The sequence below is a fragment of the Lethenteron reissneri genome, chromosome 24 (assembly GCF_015708825.2).
Source record: "Lethenteron reissneri isolate LAM-NWPU_2019-01 chromosome 24, ASM1570882v1, whole genome shotgun sequence".
NCBI classification, from domain to species: Eukaryota; Metazoa; Chordata; class Hyperoartia; order Petromyzontiformes; family Petromyzontidae; genus Lethenteron; species Lethenteron reissneri.
The window spans coordinates 610,853-626,780 of NC_083802.1; the positions used below are offsets into that span (position 1 = coordinate 610,853).

A 15,928-nucleotide genomic window follows, 5' to 3' on the forward strand; every position below is an offset into this window, starting at 1 on the left:
GCACGTTCTGGTCACGTGCCAAACCTTACCAATTGGCCGTGTCGGGTGGTGGCGGGTTTAACGACACATTTATACTCTATGAGACATCTCCTTTACCAGTGGCAAAATATAGTAATTGGTTTTTACCCTTTCAACTGGTACATCTGGTCCAACGCCAATGGAGACTAGGCTCTAAGAAAAGCTGTCTCGGGTGTGGACCAATCAACTTCAAGGACAGTCCACATCATTATCAGAGTTGTTTCTTTTTGTTTGCATTTTGACTGCTTGTGTTGTGGTTATTGCCAACATGATGCCTTGTATAAAGGTGTCAGTTTTTGTACCAGTTGAAAGGGTAAAAACCTATTACGACACATTTATATTTACAGGGATCAAACCCAAAAAAAACCTGTATAATGCGAACTATATCTCCACGCCGCTAGCCTAGAAGCGCTGCGCCGCTCGCTGTCCCGTCTCTCTCGTCGCGTAAGTTTGGATTGGGGGGTGGGGCGAACGTGGAGCCGAGAGACGAAACAACGGGCCGCTCGGTTGGGGAGCCGCGAGGCGACGTGAATTAAAGCATTTTCTTTTCTCTCTCTCAACATCGCCGGAGGCCGCTCCACCTGGGCATACCTCCGCTCGAATTTGGGGACTCGAAATATCCGACCCGCCAAGATGGCGGCGGCGGTGCCGGCGGCGGTGACAGCAGCGCCAGCGGGTATCGCGGACAAACACAATGGACCGCGACACAAACGACAGCAACGCTGAGAAGACGACGATTTTCAAAAGTGCTTCGATGTGGAACAGAGGGGCAGAGCAATGTTCGGTGGCGGCCCGGGCGTACATCGCCACGACGCTTAAATAGAACGTCTCTCGCCCGGACTGTTTCCTGGAGACACCCCAGGTGATCACCAAAGATCCGGAGCGCTTCAAGACACTTCACGTGGTCCACCAAGGATCCTGGAGAGCTTCAAGACATTCTAGATTTGAAGCTTTCGTGACTGCAATGATTCATATTCTTAGGTTTTTTCGGTAAAGTCACGTAGGTAAAAACATTAAAAAGTAAAATAAAATAAAAATCACGACGTTTCGGAGGCAACACAAGCTTCCGTCTTCAGGTGGTACCGTCACAGCCACGACAGCTGTATCAAGTAAATGAGAGATTGCAGGAGCTACCCCTCCGTTTATATAACGGTTGGAGAAGGTGGTGGGGCAAGGGCCGCATACTTATTATTAATATGGTAACGTGAGGCTTGAGACTAAGAATAGACTGCATAACAAAGGCTGAGCCCTGAGCCTTTGTTATGGAGAGGTGCGGTTTGTGACTCAACCTGTGACAGGGAGACCACCACTAAACATGGTAAAACTGTAATGGTTGTCTGTCAAATAAGATTGGCAAATAAGTAGTAGTTAAATCTTTTTTGCATGGTTAATCACATCTTTCCAATGATTACTCAGTTTGTAACCGTCATCACGGTTGAAATTATGTCTGTGTTTGTATATTTGTATGGCTTCGTGTACAAACCTTTGATGGTAGCCAGGGTTTGCAGAGAACCTTGGTCTCGGAAAATACAATTTTATGAGAGCCCACCGAGTTGTAGCAATGATCGGCAACGGCCGAAGAATCAGTTCTGCCGTGTTTCAGATCTGACTTGTGCTCGCGGACACGATCAGAAACATGACGTTTCGTTTCTCCAATGTAGCAATCACCACAAATGCAACTCAATTTGTAGACTCCAGGATGTCGTTCCTGACTTACAGTATCCTGGACGGTACCACCTGAAGACGGAAGCTTGTGTTGCCTCCGAAACGTCGTGATTTTTATTTTATTTTACTTTTTAATGTTTTTACCTACGCGACTTTACCGAAAAAACCTAAGAATAAGCTTCAAGACACTTCACGTGGCCACCAAGGATCCGGAGCGCTTCAAGACACTTCACGTGACCACCGAGGATCCGGAGCGCTTCAAGACACTTCACGTGACCACCAAGGATACCGAGCGCTTCAAGACACTTCACGTGACCACCAAGGACCCGGAGCGCTTCCTGGAGACACTTCACGTGACTACCAAGGATCCGGAGAGCTTCAAGACACTTCACGTGACCACCAAGGATCCGGAGCGCTTCCTGGAGACACTTCACGTGACCACCAAGGATCCGGAGCGCTTCAAGACACTTCACGTGACCACCAAGGATCCCGAGCGCTTCAAGACACTTCACGTGACCACCAAGAATCCAGAGCGCTTCAAGACACTTCACGTGACCACCAAGGACCCGGAGCGCTTCCTGGAGACACTTCACGTGACCACCAAGGATCCGGAGAGCTTCAAGACACTTCACGTGACCACCAAGGATCCGGAGCGCTTCCTGGAGACACTTCACGTGACCACCAAGGATCCGGAGCGCTTCAAGACACTTCACGTGGCCACCAAGGATCCGGAGCGCTTCCTGGAGACACTTCACGTGACCACCAAGGATCCGGAGAGCTTCAAGACACTTCACGTGACCACCAAGGATCTGGAGCGCTTTCTGGAGACACTTCACGTGACCACCAAGGATCCGGAGCGCTTCAAGACACTTCACGTGACCACCAAGGATCCGTAGCGCTTCAAGACACTTCACGTGACCACCAAGGATCTGGAGAGCTTCCTGGAGACACTTCACGTGACCACCAAGGATCCGGAGCGCTTCAAGACACTTCACGTGGCCACCAAGGATCCGGAGCGCTTCCTGGAGACACTTCACGTGACCACCAAGGATCTGGAGAGCTTCAAGACACTTCACGTGACCACCAAGGATCTGGAGAGCTTCAAGACACTTCACGTGACCACCAAGGATCCGGAGAGCTTCCTGGAGACACTTCACGTGACCACCAAGGATCCGGAGCGCTTCATGACACTTCACGTGACCACCAAGGATCCGGAGCGCTTCAAGACACTTCACGTGACCACCAAGGATCTGGAGCGCTTCCTGGAGACACTTCAAGTGGCCACCAAAGATCCGGAGCGAGCGCCGGACGCTCACGGTGACGGACGTTCCGTGGAAGCCGACCGGGGTTTTGTTGCCTCCCTTGCTCGGAAAATAATTGGCGCTCGTTTGGGGCGTCGCTGACAAACCTCAGCTCCCCCCTGCTGGTTTAATCATCCGGTGAACATTAGCCAAATCCTGGCCCAACCCGTAAAGTTTTACAGCGACTGGCCGCGAAAGAACCTCGAGCAAAGGTCTCGCAGATCTCGGTCGTGGCCCTCCTCCCGCTTGAGGATCCCCTGACAAACGCTCGTGATGGAGAAAAGACATTGCTCTCTCGACAGTTAAGGGTTCGTCACTATTGCTTGAGGAGGGTGAAGTCCATTCGCGCAATTGCATAGATTTAAATTCTAGCCCTTTTCTTAATACAGGGGAAGCTTTAAAAAAGTGGTTCAATCGTGTGTTTGTGTGTGTGTGTGTATATATATAAAATGCACTTTACAAACACCAACGCCGTGGGGTCTGGCCCCCCCAACAGCATAGAGCCACGCACAAAGAGACTCTCGCTCGCCCTGAAAAGGCTCCAGAGGTTGGAGGTGGACCCCCCCCCCCCCGTCTCTAGAATGAAAAAAATTATCGCCGACGGGAACCTCTGCAACATTGCTGTCTCTCTCTCTCTCTCTTCAACGTAGGTGCTATAAATGTCCAAACGATGGGCCACTTTGTTGAGTGACTATCATTTGCGATGGCTGGGTCGCTTCTGAAAATGAAGTTAATACCTCAGTGGGCTTTCCCTGGTAGGATGGGGATGGTTTAGCGTTGTGTTTGTACGTGTTTGGATGATTTGCATCCCTTGTACTGTTTGCTGTTGTGACGCTCTTACCCCGTGCCCCCTGTAACCGGGCATCTGTCACAAAAAGAGCTTCATAGCTCATCGGATTCCTCCTGCAGTATAAATACAATATTTTGTAATAAAAAAGATATTATGACTGCAAAGGTGCAAAGCTGATCAATGACCCGATCCCTTCCTGACGACGGTTCCCCGGAGCCAACGGCGGAATGGATTCACAGAAAGAACGGCGAAGGTGAATCGGGGAGGGAGGGGGGGGTGTATCTGTGAAGCCCTGCACGTTGCTGCCTGTGACCCGGGCACCCGTGGAGGTGGCAGCGAGGGTTGGTGGATCGCCTCGCGAGGGCTGAGACGGAGTTCGTCGAGGTCAAGGCACGCCTCCGATAAAACTACGGGCAAACACTCGTTTAAAAAGAAATCGCTTTCGGCAGCCGCGCAGAGTTTCTCCAAAATATTAAACGATTTGTTTTCCCCCCCCCTCCCCCCTCTCCATCTCACGCTGCGCCAGGGAAGCGACCGTGACGAGGTGGGGAAAAAAAGGTACCCCTCCTCGTTTAGTTTTCTTAGAATTTACAAAGTTCGATTGAGGTCGCGGCTAAAAAAACATGGAAAATTAACACGACGCATCTTTTTTTTTCATGTTTGTCAAGACGCCTCCGACCCCCCTCCCCGGCCCGGTGTCATCAGGCAAATAAAAAAAACTCAGGCCTGAACGACCCACAGCTGTTCTCTCAGATCAGCTGGGCATCGTTCCCGTGTCCTCCAGAGTGAAACAAAACGCTGGCAAACCGACGTCAACATGAATGGGCAAAGCATCTTTTTTTAAAAGGACAAATCGAACATTGACAAGACGTTTTTTTTTCTCTCTTCACAGGACACTAAAAACACGGATCGCTCACCGATGGAATGACGACGAAAGAGAGCGAGACCGCCAGAGAGAAGATGTGTGAGGTAGCGTACTGGGAAAGCCACTGGCTCCTGCATCCGAGACGGGCAGGCAGCCAAGCAAGCGGGACCGCTGGGCAGGCAGGGTGGGGAGTCAAAGGTGAACGGTGGGCACCGCCCTCCCCCCTCTTGCCTGACTGAGTGCTTGAGTGAGGGTGGTGGTGGTGGTGAGCGGTCAGAAGAGACCAGGTGCTTGAGTGAGGGTGGTGGTGGTGGGCGGCCACCACGTCCAGAAGAGACCAGGTGCTTGAGTGAGGGTGGTGGTGCTCGTGAGCAGTCACCACGTCCGGAAGACCGGGTGCTTGAGTGAGTTTGGTGGAGCTGGTGGTGAGCGGTCACCACGTCCATAAGAAACCAGGTGCTTGAGTGAGGGTGGTGGTGGGTCACCACGTCTAGAAGAGACCAGGTGCTTGAGTGAGGGTGGTGGTGGTGGGCGGTCTCCACATCCAAGTGCTTGAGTGAGAGGGTGGTGGTGGTGGTGAGTGGTCACCACGTCCAGCAGAGACTAGGTGCTTGAGTGAGTTTGGTGGAGCTGGTGGTGAGCGGTCACCACGTCCGGAAGACCGGGTGCTTGAGCAGCTCCCGAGTGGGCGGCCGGTCCAGCGGCTGGATTTCCAGGCAGCGCAGCGCGATGTCGCGCAGGCCGGGAGACAGGTGGGCCGGGATGGCGGGCGGCGTGGATGCGCTCGCGATCTGCGGTGGGGTAAAAGGAGGGGGGCGGCGGCGGCGCTGTGGTTAGCGGCGGCGCAGCTACCAACCCCACGCCCCCACCACCTACGCCGGTGACGATTATTTGAACCGGTCCTGGGCCTCCCCTAGGTCGACTCGGCCTCAAATGAGTACCCGGTGCGGTGCATAGTAAACATCGCCACTGGGGTGAGGAACCAAGGCAGTGGTGCCGGCTACCCACCCACCCCCTCGCGTGTGCCGTGGCCGGCCTTCAACAGGTGCTGCTCGCTAACAGCACTTGCCCCAACAGTCTGGTCAAGGCTATACACAGAGTGAGGGGGGGGGGGATCTTTGTCTTTGTGTACGCAACTTGCGGAGGGGGGGGGGGGGGCTGGCTCCCACCCTCCCTCACTCCCCTGCCCACCCCCTCACCTTGAAGATGAGAGCCAGGTGGTTGGAGTGCTTCTCGGCATTCCAAGGAGGCTTGGCTCCCGACATCTCGATGACGACGCAGCCCACGCTCCACACGTCGCAGCTGCGCCCGTACTGCTGCCCACGCAGCACCTGCACGGTGGTGGCGGTGGGGCAGAGCAGTGGAGGGGGCACAAAACAAAGTAGGCATGTAGAAGTTCTTTTCTTTGCCGGAGAGCAAAGCCACCGCAGCATTTACAATTCGAGTTGGTGTGACGTTTCGAATGGGCAGCAGCATCAGGCGACGGCCAGAGATGTGGATAAATCCTCCTCTTGTTTCGTTCTTAAATGGACGGGGGGGGGGGGGGACTAACGTGATGTCGTCACTCGTGAACCAATTAGGTGTGAAGGCCAGGGGGGAGCTGGGTAATGTACGCCTACAAATGACAATGGATATCCATTAACGGTTGGGTTATTATTCACAGGGTGACCAACGTACATAATGCATGCACCCCACTGTCTTCCTTTTGTTTTGTTATTCCCCCCCCCTGCACCTCCGATTAGCGCGGTTGATGATGGTACGGTGCAAAAGAAGTTAAGTATATGGTACGTAGGCAAATAAAAATATAAAAAAAATTCGTTTGAATCGCTTAGCAGCGGCGCAGACAGGGAAACGTGCGGCCACCAGCCCGTCCAGTTTGTTGTTTCAGCGCCCCCCTGTGGCAGTGCGAGGGTGGCTCTGAGATGTTAACTACCCCGCCTGGTAGTCAGGAGATCGTGGGTTCGATCCCAACCCTGACGATGCCTGCTGCTGTACATTTGGAGTTTGCGTGTCTGTATTTCTCTCCCTCACCATGGTGAGATGTTGACTACCTCGCCTGGTAATCAGGAGGTCGTGGGTTCGATCCCGACCCGGACGATGCCTGCTGTATATTTGGAGTCTGCGTGTCTTTCTCCCTCACCATGATGAGATGTTAACTACCTCGCCTGGTATACAGGAGGTCGTGGGTTCAATCCCGACCCTGACGATGCCTGCTGCTGTATATTTGGTGTTTGCGTGTCTCTCTCTCTCCGCGGTGGTCGCGTGGATTTTTATCCGTGCCCTCCGGTTTTTCCCCTCCACATTTAGGAATCGACATCATGCGTTGTAGAGGATTTGGCTGCTGCTATAAATTTACTTCGTTGGCGCTATCATTTGTGATGGCGCTATCATTTGTGATAGTGCCAACGTGGGGCCTTACCTGGTCAAATAAAAAGTTTCGCTTTAGTTCAATAGCTTTAGTTTAATCGTAGTTAAGTTTAGTGTGTGGCGGCCACCTCTGGCGCCATGAAGGCGATGGTGCCCAGCAGCTGTCCCTGAAACTCCCCGGCACCCGTCCCCTTGGACGCGAGGCGGGCTGCAGCCCCAAAGTCTGCAATCCTTAGCCGCTGGCCCGTGCTGTCGATCAGCAGGTTGGCTCCTACGGGAGGAGGGGGGGGTGCCGGGGGAGGTGGGGGGTTGAGGAGGGGTCGTAGGTCAAAGGGGGGGGGGGAGCGGCAGGTCAAGGGGTCAGCACGGCAAGTGTGGGTCCAAAATGTGAATATTTATTTTATTCTGCAGGAGGAGGAAGTGAAGCTCTTTTCCTTGTTGGGGGGCACGGGGTCAGAACATTCTAACAGCAAAAAACACTTTAGGGGAGTGCAAAGTATAGGAAAGAAAAACAAATCACTTAAAAAAAATAACAAATTAAACCAAATTATGTTTGTCTTACCAAGCGGCCTAGTTTCAGCTGTGGGGCAGGGTGTGGTGGATGGATGGGTGGGGGGGGAGATGGGGGATGGGGGGGGGATGAGTGATGGGGGAGATGGAAATGGAGGAGGGGGTGAGTTGGGGGAGGGGGTGTTGGGGGGGGGGTGAGGGGGGCAGCCAGGTGATGGGGGGAGGGTGGGGGGGACAGGGGATAGGTCATGGTGGGATGAGTGATGGGGGGTGGGATGAGTGATGGGGGTGGCGGTAGTGGGGGGGGGGGCACCTTTGATGTCTCGGTGGATGATGAGGTTCTCGTGGATGTAGGAGAGGCCCCGCAGCAGCTGCTCGACGTAGTTTAGCAGCACGGGCTCCTTGAAGGGGCCGTACTTGTTGAGCAGGTGAGCCACCGAGCCACCTGCGATGCCCCAACGGACGTGGGAGGGGAGAGCGGTCGCGGGGGTCATACGGGGCAACCGATCAGTTTTAGATCGCGTTAATCCGATCCGATTTTACGTGTCTATGTAGAGAGTGCGCGCCACCCTTCACTAGAGGCGCTTGACCAAAGCTTACCGGAACGGTGGCGCAGTACGGAGTGATGCGTGTTGCATTTTTTTATTTTTACCATGGCAAAGCCCACCGAGCTATAGAGCTCTTTTTCAGCAGCGACCTGGCCACAGATGATAGCTTAACCAAGTGGGGCTTATGATCATCATCGCGTGGACGTTAATTAAAAATGTGGAGGGAAAAAAACCGGGAGGACTCGGAGAAAAATAGAGCCGACCACGGGGAGAGAGAGAGAGAGACACGCAAACTCCAAATATCGAGCAGCAGGCGTCAGGGTCGGGATCGAACCAACGACCTCCTGCATACCAGGCGAGGGAGTTAACATCTCCTAGCCACCATGATGATGGTTAAAGAGAGAGACACAAACTCCAAATATAGAGCAGGCATCGTCAGGGTCTTGATCGAACCCACGACCTCCTGCACACCAGGCGATGGAGTTCACATCTCCTAGCCAGCGTGGCGCTCCACATAGCTAATTTAATCCAGAACTTCTGGGCCACTTCCACCACAACAACACGATGCAGCGGAGGGCTGATTGAGGCAGGGGGGTAATAAGGAACAAACAAAATCTGAAAATAAAAAAAAAGTGCGTTGGGCCGTTATAATTTGTACAGGATAACAAAAAAAACTAAATTCACGCACACAAAACACAATGGCACAACAATGCTGCTGCCCCCCCCCCCCCCCCCCATTGTGTTTCGCGGTCAGTGTTTTAATTCTGGCCGCCCGTGTAGCCTCGAGATCGTTGTATGTGTGTGTGTTGAACTTCTTTCGCACCGTACGTAGCTAACCGTGCTAAATCGGGAGGTGCGGGGGGGAAGGCCAACAAACTAAACACACAAAGCACCTCTAAAGAAATGAGTTTGTCAATCTAGAAGATGATGATTTAAAAGTGGCTATCTCTCTCAGTGGCTTCCTCATGTCGTAAGGAAGAGCGTTCCAGACGGCCGCAGAAGCGCATCCGAAAGCGCCGCGTGACGCGGTGTGCGGGTCCATGGGTCCCTGCGTGACGAGTCTATGGGTCTCCCGTGTGAGTTGATGGATGCATGGACGTATGTTGAACTTCTTTCGCACCGTACGTAGCTAACCGTGCTAAATCGGGGGTGGGTGCCAAGTAGTCCGCAGGGGCAGTGCCACGAAAATTGACGGGCGACGGGGGGGTGGTACTCGGGGATCACGAGAGGGGTAGAGAGGGGTTAGGGGATGGGAAGAAGTGGAGGTAGGCCTCGGCAAGGTAAGGCAATTTACCCTTTTTACCGGGTAAAAGGGTAAAAGTGTCAACAAGCCAAGGGGTAAGGTAAAGGGTAGGGTAAAGGTAGCGTGAAATATTACCCGGTAAACACCTTGTTTACGGTAAACACCTTGCTTATGGTAAACACATTGTTTACCGCAAACACCTTGTTTACCGCAAACACCTTGTTTACCGCAAACACCTTGTTTACCACAAACACCTTGTTTACCGCAAACACATTGTTTACCGTAAACACCTTGTTTACCGTAAACACCTTGTTTACCGCTCGCTAAAAGCTTCGTGGTGCAGTCCGTGGCCTCCATTTAAAATTGGAAACATCGAGAGTATTCTATATGAACAAAGCGCTCTACCTCACATTTACCGTTATAAACCTTGTTCATGTGTAGTAGCACCCCAGTAATTACCCTGTGATTGGGTACTTTGTATGGGGTAAGGGTAAAAGGTAGGGTAAAGGTAGGCTCGTTGTTTTTACCTTTTACCTTACCTTGTCGAGGCCTAAGTGGAGGGGCGAGGGAGGTGAATGAGTGTCGTGGGTTCACGGCAAGGGGTGGTTAGGAGATGTTAACCACCTCGCCTGGTATACAGGAGGTCGTGGGTTCAATCCTGACCCTGATGCCTGCTGCTGTATAATTGGAGTCTGCGTGTCTCTCTCTCCCTGTGGTGAGATGTTGACTACCTCGCCTGGTACGCAGGCGGTTGTGGCTTCGATCCCGACGCTGACAATGCCTGCTGCTGTATATTTGAAGTTTGCGTGTCTCTCTTTAAAAGTTGTATCATCTCCTGTAGATGTAGATGCCACTGGCTCTTCTTACTACCACCCTCAACACTTTCACCACTGCTACGCTTCTGAGACACGACGGGGGTTGATGATGTTGGTGAATAGCCACAACACAACAACAAGAGACGATGGCGGTGACCCCAAGGCAGGGAATGCTGGGTAATGACACCGGACAACCACCGCCATCATCTATTGTGCCGGCGGTTGAGCTTACATCTCTCGGTTCCGAACAGACAACTGGAAATACGGACCAGGATTTGTTCGTATCTCTGAATGTTTGTAAGTCGCGGAGTCCCTGTGCGTGTGTATATAGCGGCAGCTCAGGAGAACGGGGCCTTTTATCTGGGGTAGTATGAGTTTATATATTTAAATTTTTTTCAAGTGCTGCCCACCGGCCATCCACTCGATGAAGAGGTTGTAGTTGCTCTTCTCGCACGTGGCACCCAGCATGCGCACGATGTGCGGGTGGTCCAACCGGCTCATGAGGCGGATCTCCTCGCGCAGCGTCTGCACCACCTCCTCCTGCTCCGACGCCGTGTTGCGCACGTACGTCACCTGGCACGCGCGCATACGCACGCACGCACGCTTAGGTGCATTGAACTTGATTCGCACCGTACGCAGGGCGCCCGTGCTAATCGGAGTGATACAATATGAAGATACCAGCGCCTAATGAAGGCAGTGTTGCGCACTTACGTCATAGAAGAGAAGCGCGTCTCTAACGACACTTTACTTAACAGTCCGTTAAGGCTATACAGGGGGAGCGGAACTTTTATCTGCGTGTGCGCGCGAGTCTCTCGCAGCACTCCTTGAACGGCTGGTGCCGCTCCACCTGCACCACACCACAGCGCTCATCATCGTGATCATCATCACCATCGTCGTCATCTCCATCATCACCACCATCATCATCGTCGCCCTGTGTACCTGTTTGACGGCCATGAGCGTGCCGGTGCCAACGTCCTGTGCCTGGAAGCAGGAGGAGAAGGCCCCCATGCCGATCTGCTGGCCCTTGAACCACTCGGCACCCTCCCGGTACGGCTGACGGGCCTTTCCGTGGCCTGGGATCTTCTCCATCCCCTGCTGTGTGTACGTGTGTGTGTACGTGCGTGATGTGGGGAGCGGTAGTGGAGTGGTTAGCGCCCTGCGCCACGAACCCGGCGACCCAAGTTCCATTCCCGCTCACGGCCAACACCAGTGACGATTATCTGAACTGAGCCTAAGTCGAGTCGGCCTCAAATGAGTACCCGGTGTGGTGTGTAGTAAACATCGCCACTAGGCGGCCGGGCGTGGTGCTGGCCAACCACCCCCTCATGTGCCACAACATAACTTGCCCCAACAGTCTGCTAGAGGCTACACGGGGGATCGTTGTCGGTGTGAATGTTGAACTTCTGTCGCGCACCGTACGTAGCCAAGCGCGCAAACGCGACGCGACTCAGACGTTTGCAGGCGCGCCCTTAGCCGGCGCTGTTCACGAGCCCAACGAGCGCCGGTGGTCATGGGAACGGCACAGCATCGGCGAGGCATTTCGGTAAGTGGGTGTTCAAAATTTATTTTGGGGGTTTTTGGTTTTGGCCAGGTAAGGCCCCCATAAGCGAGCTGGCCCAATGATAGCTTGACTAAGCGGCTGGTATCCATCGCGTTGGGGGGGGGGGCGGGGGGGAGGTAGCCCTCACATCGGTCTGCACGAGGATGATGTCCAGGGTGCCCACGGGCCGCAGCTGCGGGATGACGGGCAGCGCGTCCTGCGACGCCGACATGGCCATGACGATCGCCAGCGCCTCCTCCTCCTCCTGCTCCACCTTCTCCTTGCACAGCTGGTCCCGTTCCACCTGCGCCGCATCGTCGTTGCCATCATCGTCATCATCGTCGTCGTCACCGTCGCCATCATTGTCGTTGTCACCATCGCCATCATCGTCGTCGTCACCATCGTCAACGTCACTATCATCATCGTCACCATCATTGTCATCATCGTCGTCGTCACCATCGTCAACGTCACTATCATCATCGTCACCATCGTCGTTGCCATCATCGTCGTCATCGTCGTCGTCGTCGTCACCGTCGCCATCACCGTCGTCGTCATCGTCATCGTCACTATCATCGTCGTCACCATCATCGTCACCATCGTCGTTGCCATTATCGTCATCATCGTCGTCGTCACCGTCGCCATCATTGTCATCGTCACCATCGTCATCATCGTCGTTGTCAACATCGTCATCGTCACTATCGTCGTTGCCATCATCGTCGAAATCGTCAGCCATCGAACAAAAACGGGTCGCCGCATCGCGCGCTTTCAAGATGCGCTTCTGCGGCCGTCTGGAACGCTCTTCCTTCCGATGATAGGAAGCGACTGGGAGCTATGCACGGTGAAATCATCCAGGTCGAAAACTCATTTCTTTACAAATTAGTTTTCAATCGTGCATGTACATAATCAAAACGTAGGTGCGTGTACATCGTCAAAACGAAACTGGAAAAAAAAACTAAAATAAGTTAACTTTATCGGTATCGACGCTCCCACAAGGCCATGCGGTAGAGCGTATCATCTCCGCGTGTTCTGCCGGGTGAGAGTGAGTGGGGTTTGTGTGATCTCCCCCTGTTCTACAGAGTGAGTGGAGTTTGTGTGATCTCCCCCTGTTCTACAGTCTGAGTGAGTGGAGTTTGTAAGATCTCTCCCTGTTCTACAGTCTGAGTGAGTGGAGTTTGTGTGATCTCCCCCTGTTCTACAGTCTGAGTGAGTGGAGTTTGTAAGATCTCTCCCTGTTCTACAGTCTGAGTGAGTGGAGTTCGTGTGTTTTATATTAATTATTTGTGGTCCCCGCGTTAAACATTCAGCGATGACGAACCGTTTAACCGGCCTCACCTCCTCGCGGTACGAGTCTCCCGGCTCCGCCCCGCCGTCCGGGCTCATCGTCATGGCGACCTCGGAGTGGAACGTCACGCCGTGACGATCGTCGCCGGCACCCAAACGCACCGTCTCAGAGTCCTCCTCCTCCTCCTGCTCCCCACCGTCGTCACCGTCGTCGTCGTCGTCGCTCCGCTGCACCCGTCCCTGCCCCGGCGACATCCCGCCGACACCGTTCTGCAGCCACGAACCGACGCCGCCACCGGCGCCGGTAACGCCGGCGCCACGGGGCTCCTTGCCCGCAAGCTCCTTCGGGTCCCTGCGCTTGCAGCCGCGGTCTTTGCACTTGCGCCCGGATGCCTGCCGGGACGCGGTCTCCGGCACCGGCGCCGACCGCGAGTCACTGCCGTGGCCCTCCGGCTCGCACGGTCGTTCCTCTTTGGCGGCGAGCGGCGCCACCGACGCCGCCCGGTGAGCGGTGCCGCCGGCGCCCCCCTGGCTCTGCTGCTGCTGCCGGGGCTGCGACGCGCTCGGCCTCTTCTGCCGCTCGGGAGAGCCGCGCTCGATGTGCGGCTTCACGGCGAGGGGCGGCGGCTGGGGCCTGGCGCCCGGTGCCGCTCCCGGCCTGCCGACGTCCTTCCACCCCGACGACGCCGTCGCCGACCCCCCCGCCGTCTGCTTGCCGGCGCCCGGCGCCCGCCCCCTCGTCTCGCCCGCCGCCTGCGAGCCACCGTGCCAGTCCGCGGCCGGCCTGGCTGCGACGGCGCCTTTCTCGTCGGCTCCTCCGCCGCCGGTTTCGGCAAACGGCACCAGGCTGGGGTACGACGCAGACGCCGCTGCCGTTGCGCCGCCGGCGTTGTGCTTGACCGACGGCGTCGCCGCCGCTGCCGACTTGTTTCTCACCGAGGCCGGGCCGCAGTGAGCGTCGCCGGGCGCCGGTGGTAGCACGGCGCCGGCAGACCTGTCCGTCTTTGCGAGCGTGCCGGGGCTCCTATCCACGTGCTGCTGCTGCGGTTGAGTCCTTGTGCCGTGCTGGCCGGAGTAACCGCACGGAGCGCTGGCGCCACCTGCTGCTCCCGCCGCTACCGGCGGCTGATGAGTCTTGGGGACGCCACCCCCCGCGACAGACGAAGGCGGCTGCCCCACGGCGCTCGCCAAGGCCGGTGCGTCGGCGCCGGCCGTGGCGAGAGCGACCGGCGCCGCGCCCAGCGCGCCGGGCTTGCCGTCCCGCGCTTTGACGTCTTTGGGGGTGGCCCGGGGGGCGGACGCCGCCGCCGCCAACGACGACGCCGAAGCAACCGCGGGGTTCCTGGTGACGGCGCCCGACGCCGCGGGCATGGCCGTGTCGTAGAAGAGCAGCCCGGAGGCCGTCTCCGGCGCGAAGGGCGCGGGAGGAGGGAGTGGCGGTGGGGGGAGGCCCCCCCCCACCGCCGCCCCCCCGCTGCGGAGGGAGGCGGTGGGGGTGGAGCGGGCGGTGCCCGCGGGGGAGTTGTGGGGGGCCGACGGCTCGACGAAGCCTTCGAATCGCCCGTCGCCCGCGTCGTCACGAGCCTGCGGGCGGGGTGGGTTATTAATCTGGTGGCGCTAGCGACGCGTCCCGTTCGGCGAACGACATCGGAAATAAAATCCGAATATTTTTTTTTCCTGGAGAAATCTGAAATCTTCCCCCTGCCCCACCCACCCTCTGTGTAGCAGCATTAACAGACTGCCGGGCAAATCCTGTACCAACACCCGCCATTCGCCATGAAGTGACACGTGAAGTGTCGAAGGTTCGCTGATATGAGGTCTTGGGACAGACCCGGCAGGTGCCGTCAAGATCGGCCTCCTCCACAGAGGCCGATCTTGACACCCCTCGTACCAGTCTTCGGCAAGTCTACACAGCATCAGCTCCATCTCTTCTCCAGCCCGTGCTGTGCCCGTTTAGCCCCCTTTATGCGGTCAAACAGAAGCTGCTTGGGGCATGCGGTGGCTGGGCATGCGGGCTACATGACCCAGCCAACGTAGCCTTGCCTGCCGGAGCTCACCAATGAAAATCTTACCTGTACAGGCACGCACACACACGCACGCACACACGCACGTACCTGTATGCAGTCGAGGACGCCCATCTCCTCCGCCAGGCTCAGCAGCCGGCGCTGCAGGCGCGCCGTGCTCGCGTCGTGGTGGTGCGGCGGCGCGTTGTGCAGCTGGAAGAACGGCTGCTGCATCTGCAGCTGGAGCTGCGGGTGGTAGTGCACGTGCTGCTGCTGCTGGCCCTGTTGCTGCTGCTGCTGCTGGTGCGGGTGCGGGTGGCTGCCCGTCTCGCCGAGCATCTCGACGAGCCGCTGGTAGACGTGGGGCACCTGCGCCACCATGCGGGCGGCGCCCAGCACGACGCGGCCCGACACCTTCCCCACCACCGAGTGGGAGCTGTCCAGCGACTTGAGCGTGAAGTTCAGCAGGGACAGCAGCTTGTCATACCTGCGGAGTGGGGGGCGGGGGTGGTGCCTTCGTTAACTCAGCGCTCCCCTACCTTTCCCACCGCCCCTTCCCTCGCACTCTGACCTGTGCAGGGAAATGCCCCCACCAAAATGTACCCCCTGCCCCCCACCCACACCACCCCCTCACAACCCACACCACCCCCCCTCTGACTTGTCCAGGGCGATGCTCTACACTGCCCCATCTCCCCCCTGCCTCCCACCCACGCCACCCCACCCCCAAAACAAACACAGATCCCCCTTATAGTAAGTGCTGTTAGCGAGCACCTATGAAGGCTGGCACTGCACACGAAAGGGGTGGGTGGCCAGCAACACGCCCAGGCCACCTTTATCTCCCCAGCGGCGTTGTTTACTTACCGCACCAGGTTACTCATTTGAGGCCGAGTCGACCTAGGGGAGGCCCAGGACCGGTTCAGATAATCGTCACCGGTTGTTGGTGGCCGTGAGCGGGAATCGAACTCGGGTCGCCAGAGTTCGT

At 56.2% G+C, this 15,928-nt stretch overlaps 1 protein-coding gene across 5 annotated transcripts in view; it reads right to left on the bottom strand.

The window, feature by feature from the left end:
• Positions 1 to 1,817: 1,817 nt before the first annotated feature.
• Positions 1,818 to 15,928, bottom strand: part of LOC133346374 (mitogen-activated protein kinase kinase kinase 1-like) — a 107,560-nt gene continuing 93,449 nt past the window's right edge. For 3 of the 5 annotated variants that reach the window (XM_061557876.1, XM_061557880.1, XM_061557879.1), the window contains exons 14-22: positions 15,058 to 15,433; positions 12,995 to 14,527; positions 11,811 to 11,966; positions 11,062 to 11,217; positions 10,533 to 10,695; positions 7,830 to 7,961; positions 7,135 to 7,277; positions 5,839 to 5,970; positions 1,822 to 5,430 (exon numbers count right to left, since the gene is read on the bottom strand). In XM_061557876.1, coding sequence (XP_061413860.1) covers positions 5,284 to 5,430; positions 5,839 to 5,970; positions 7,135 to 7,277; positions 7,830 to 7,961; positions 10,533 to 10,695; positions 11,062 to 11,217; positions 11,811 to 11,966; positions 12,995 to 14,527; positions 15,058 to 15,433 — 2,938 coding nt within the window. In that variant the 3' untranslated portion in view covers positions 1,822 to 5,283. Of the gene's footprint in view, positions 5,431 to 5,838; positions 5,971 to 7,134; positions 7,278 to 7,829; positions 7,962 to 10,532; positions 10,696 to 11,061; positions 11,218 to 11,810; positions 11,967 to 12,994; positions 14,528 to 15,057; positions 15,434 to 15,928 lie in introns of all 5 variants that reach the window. The other 2 variants (XM_061557877.1, XM_061557878.1) reach the window with 2 other exon arrangements.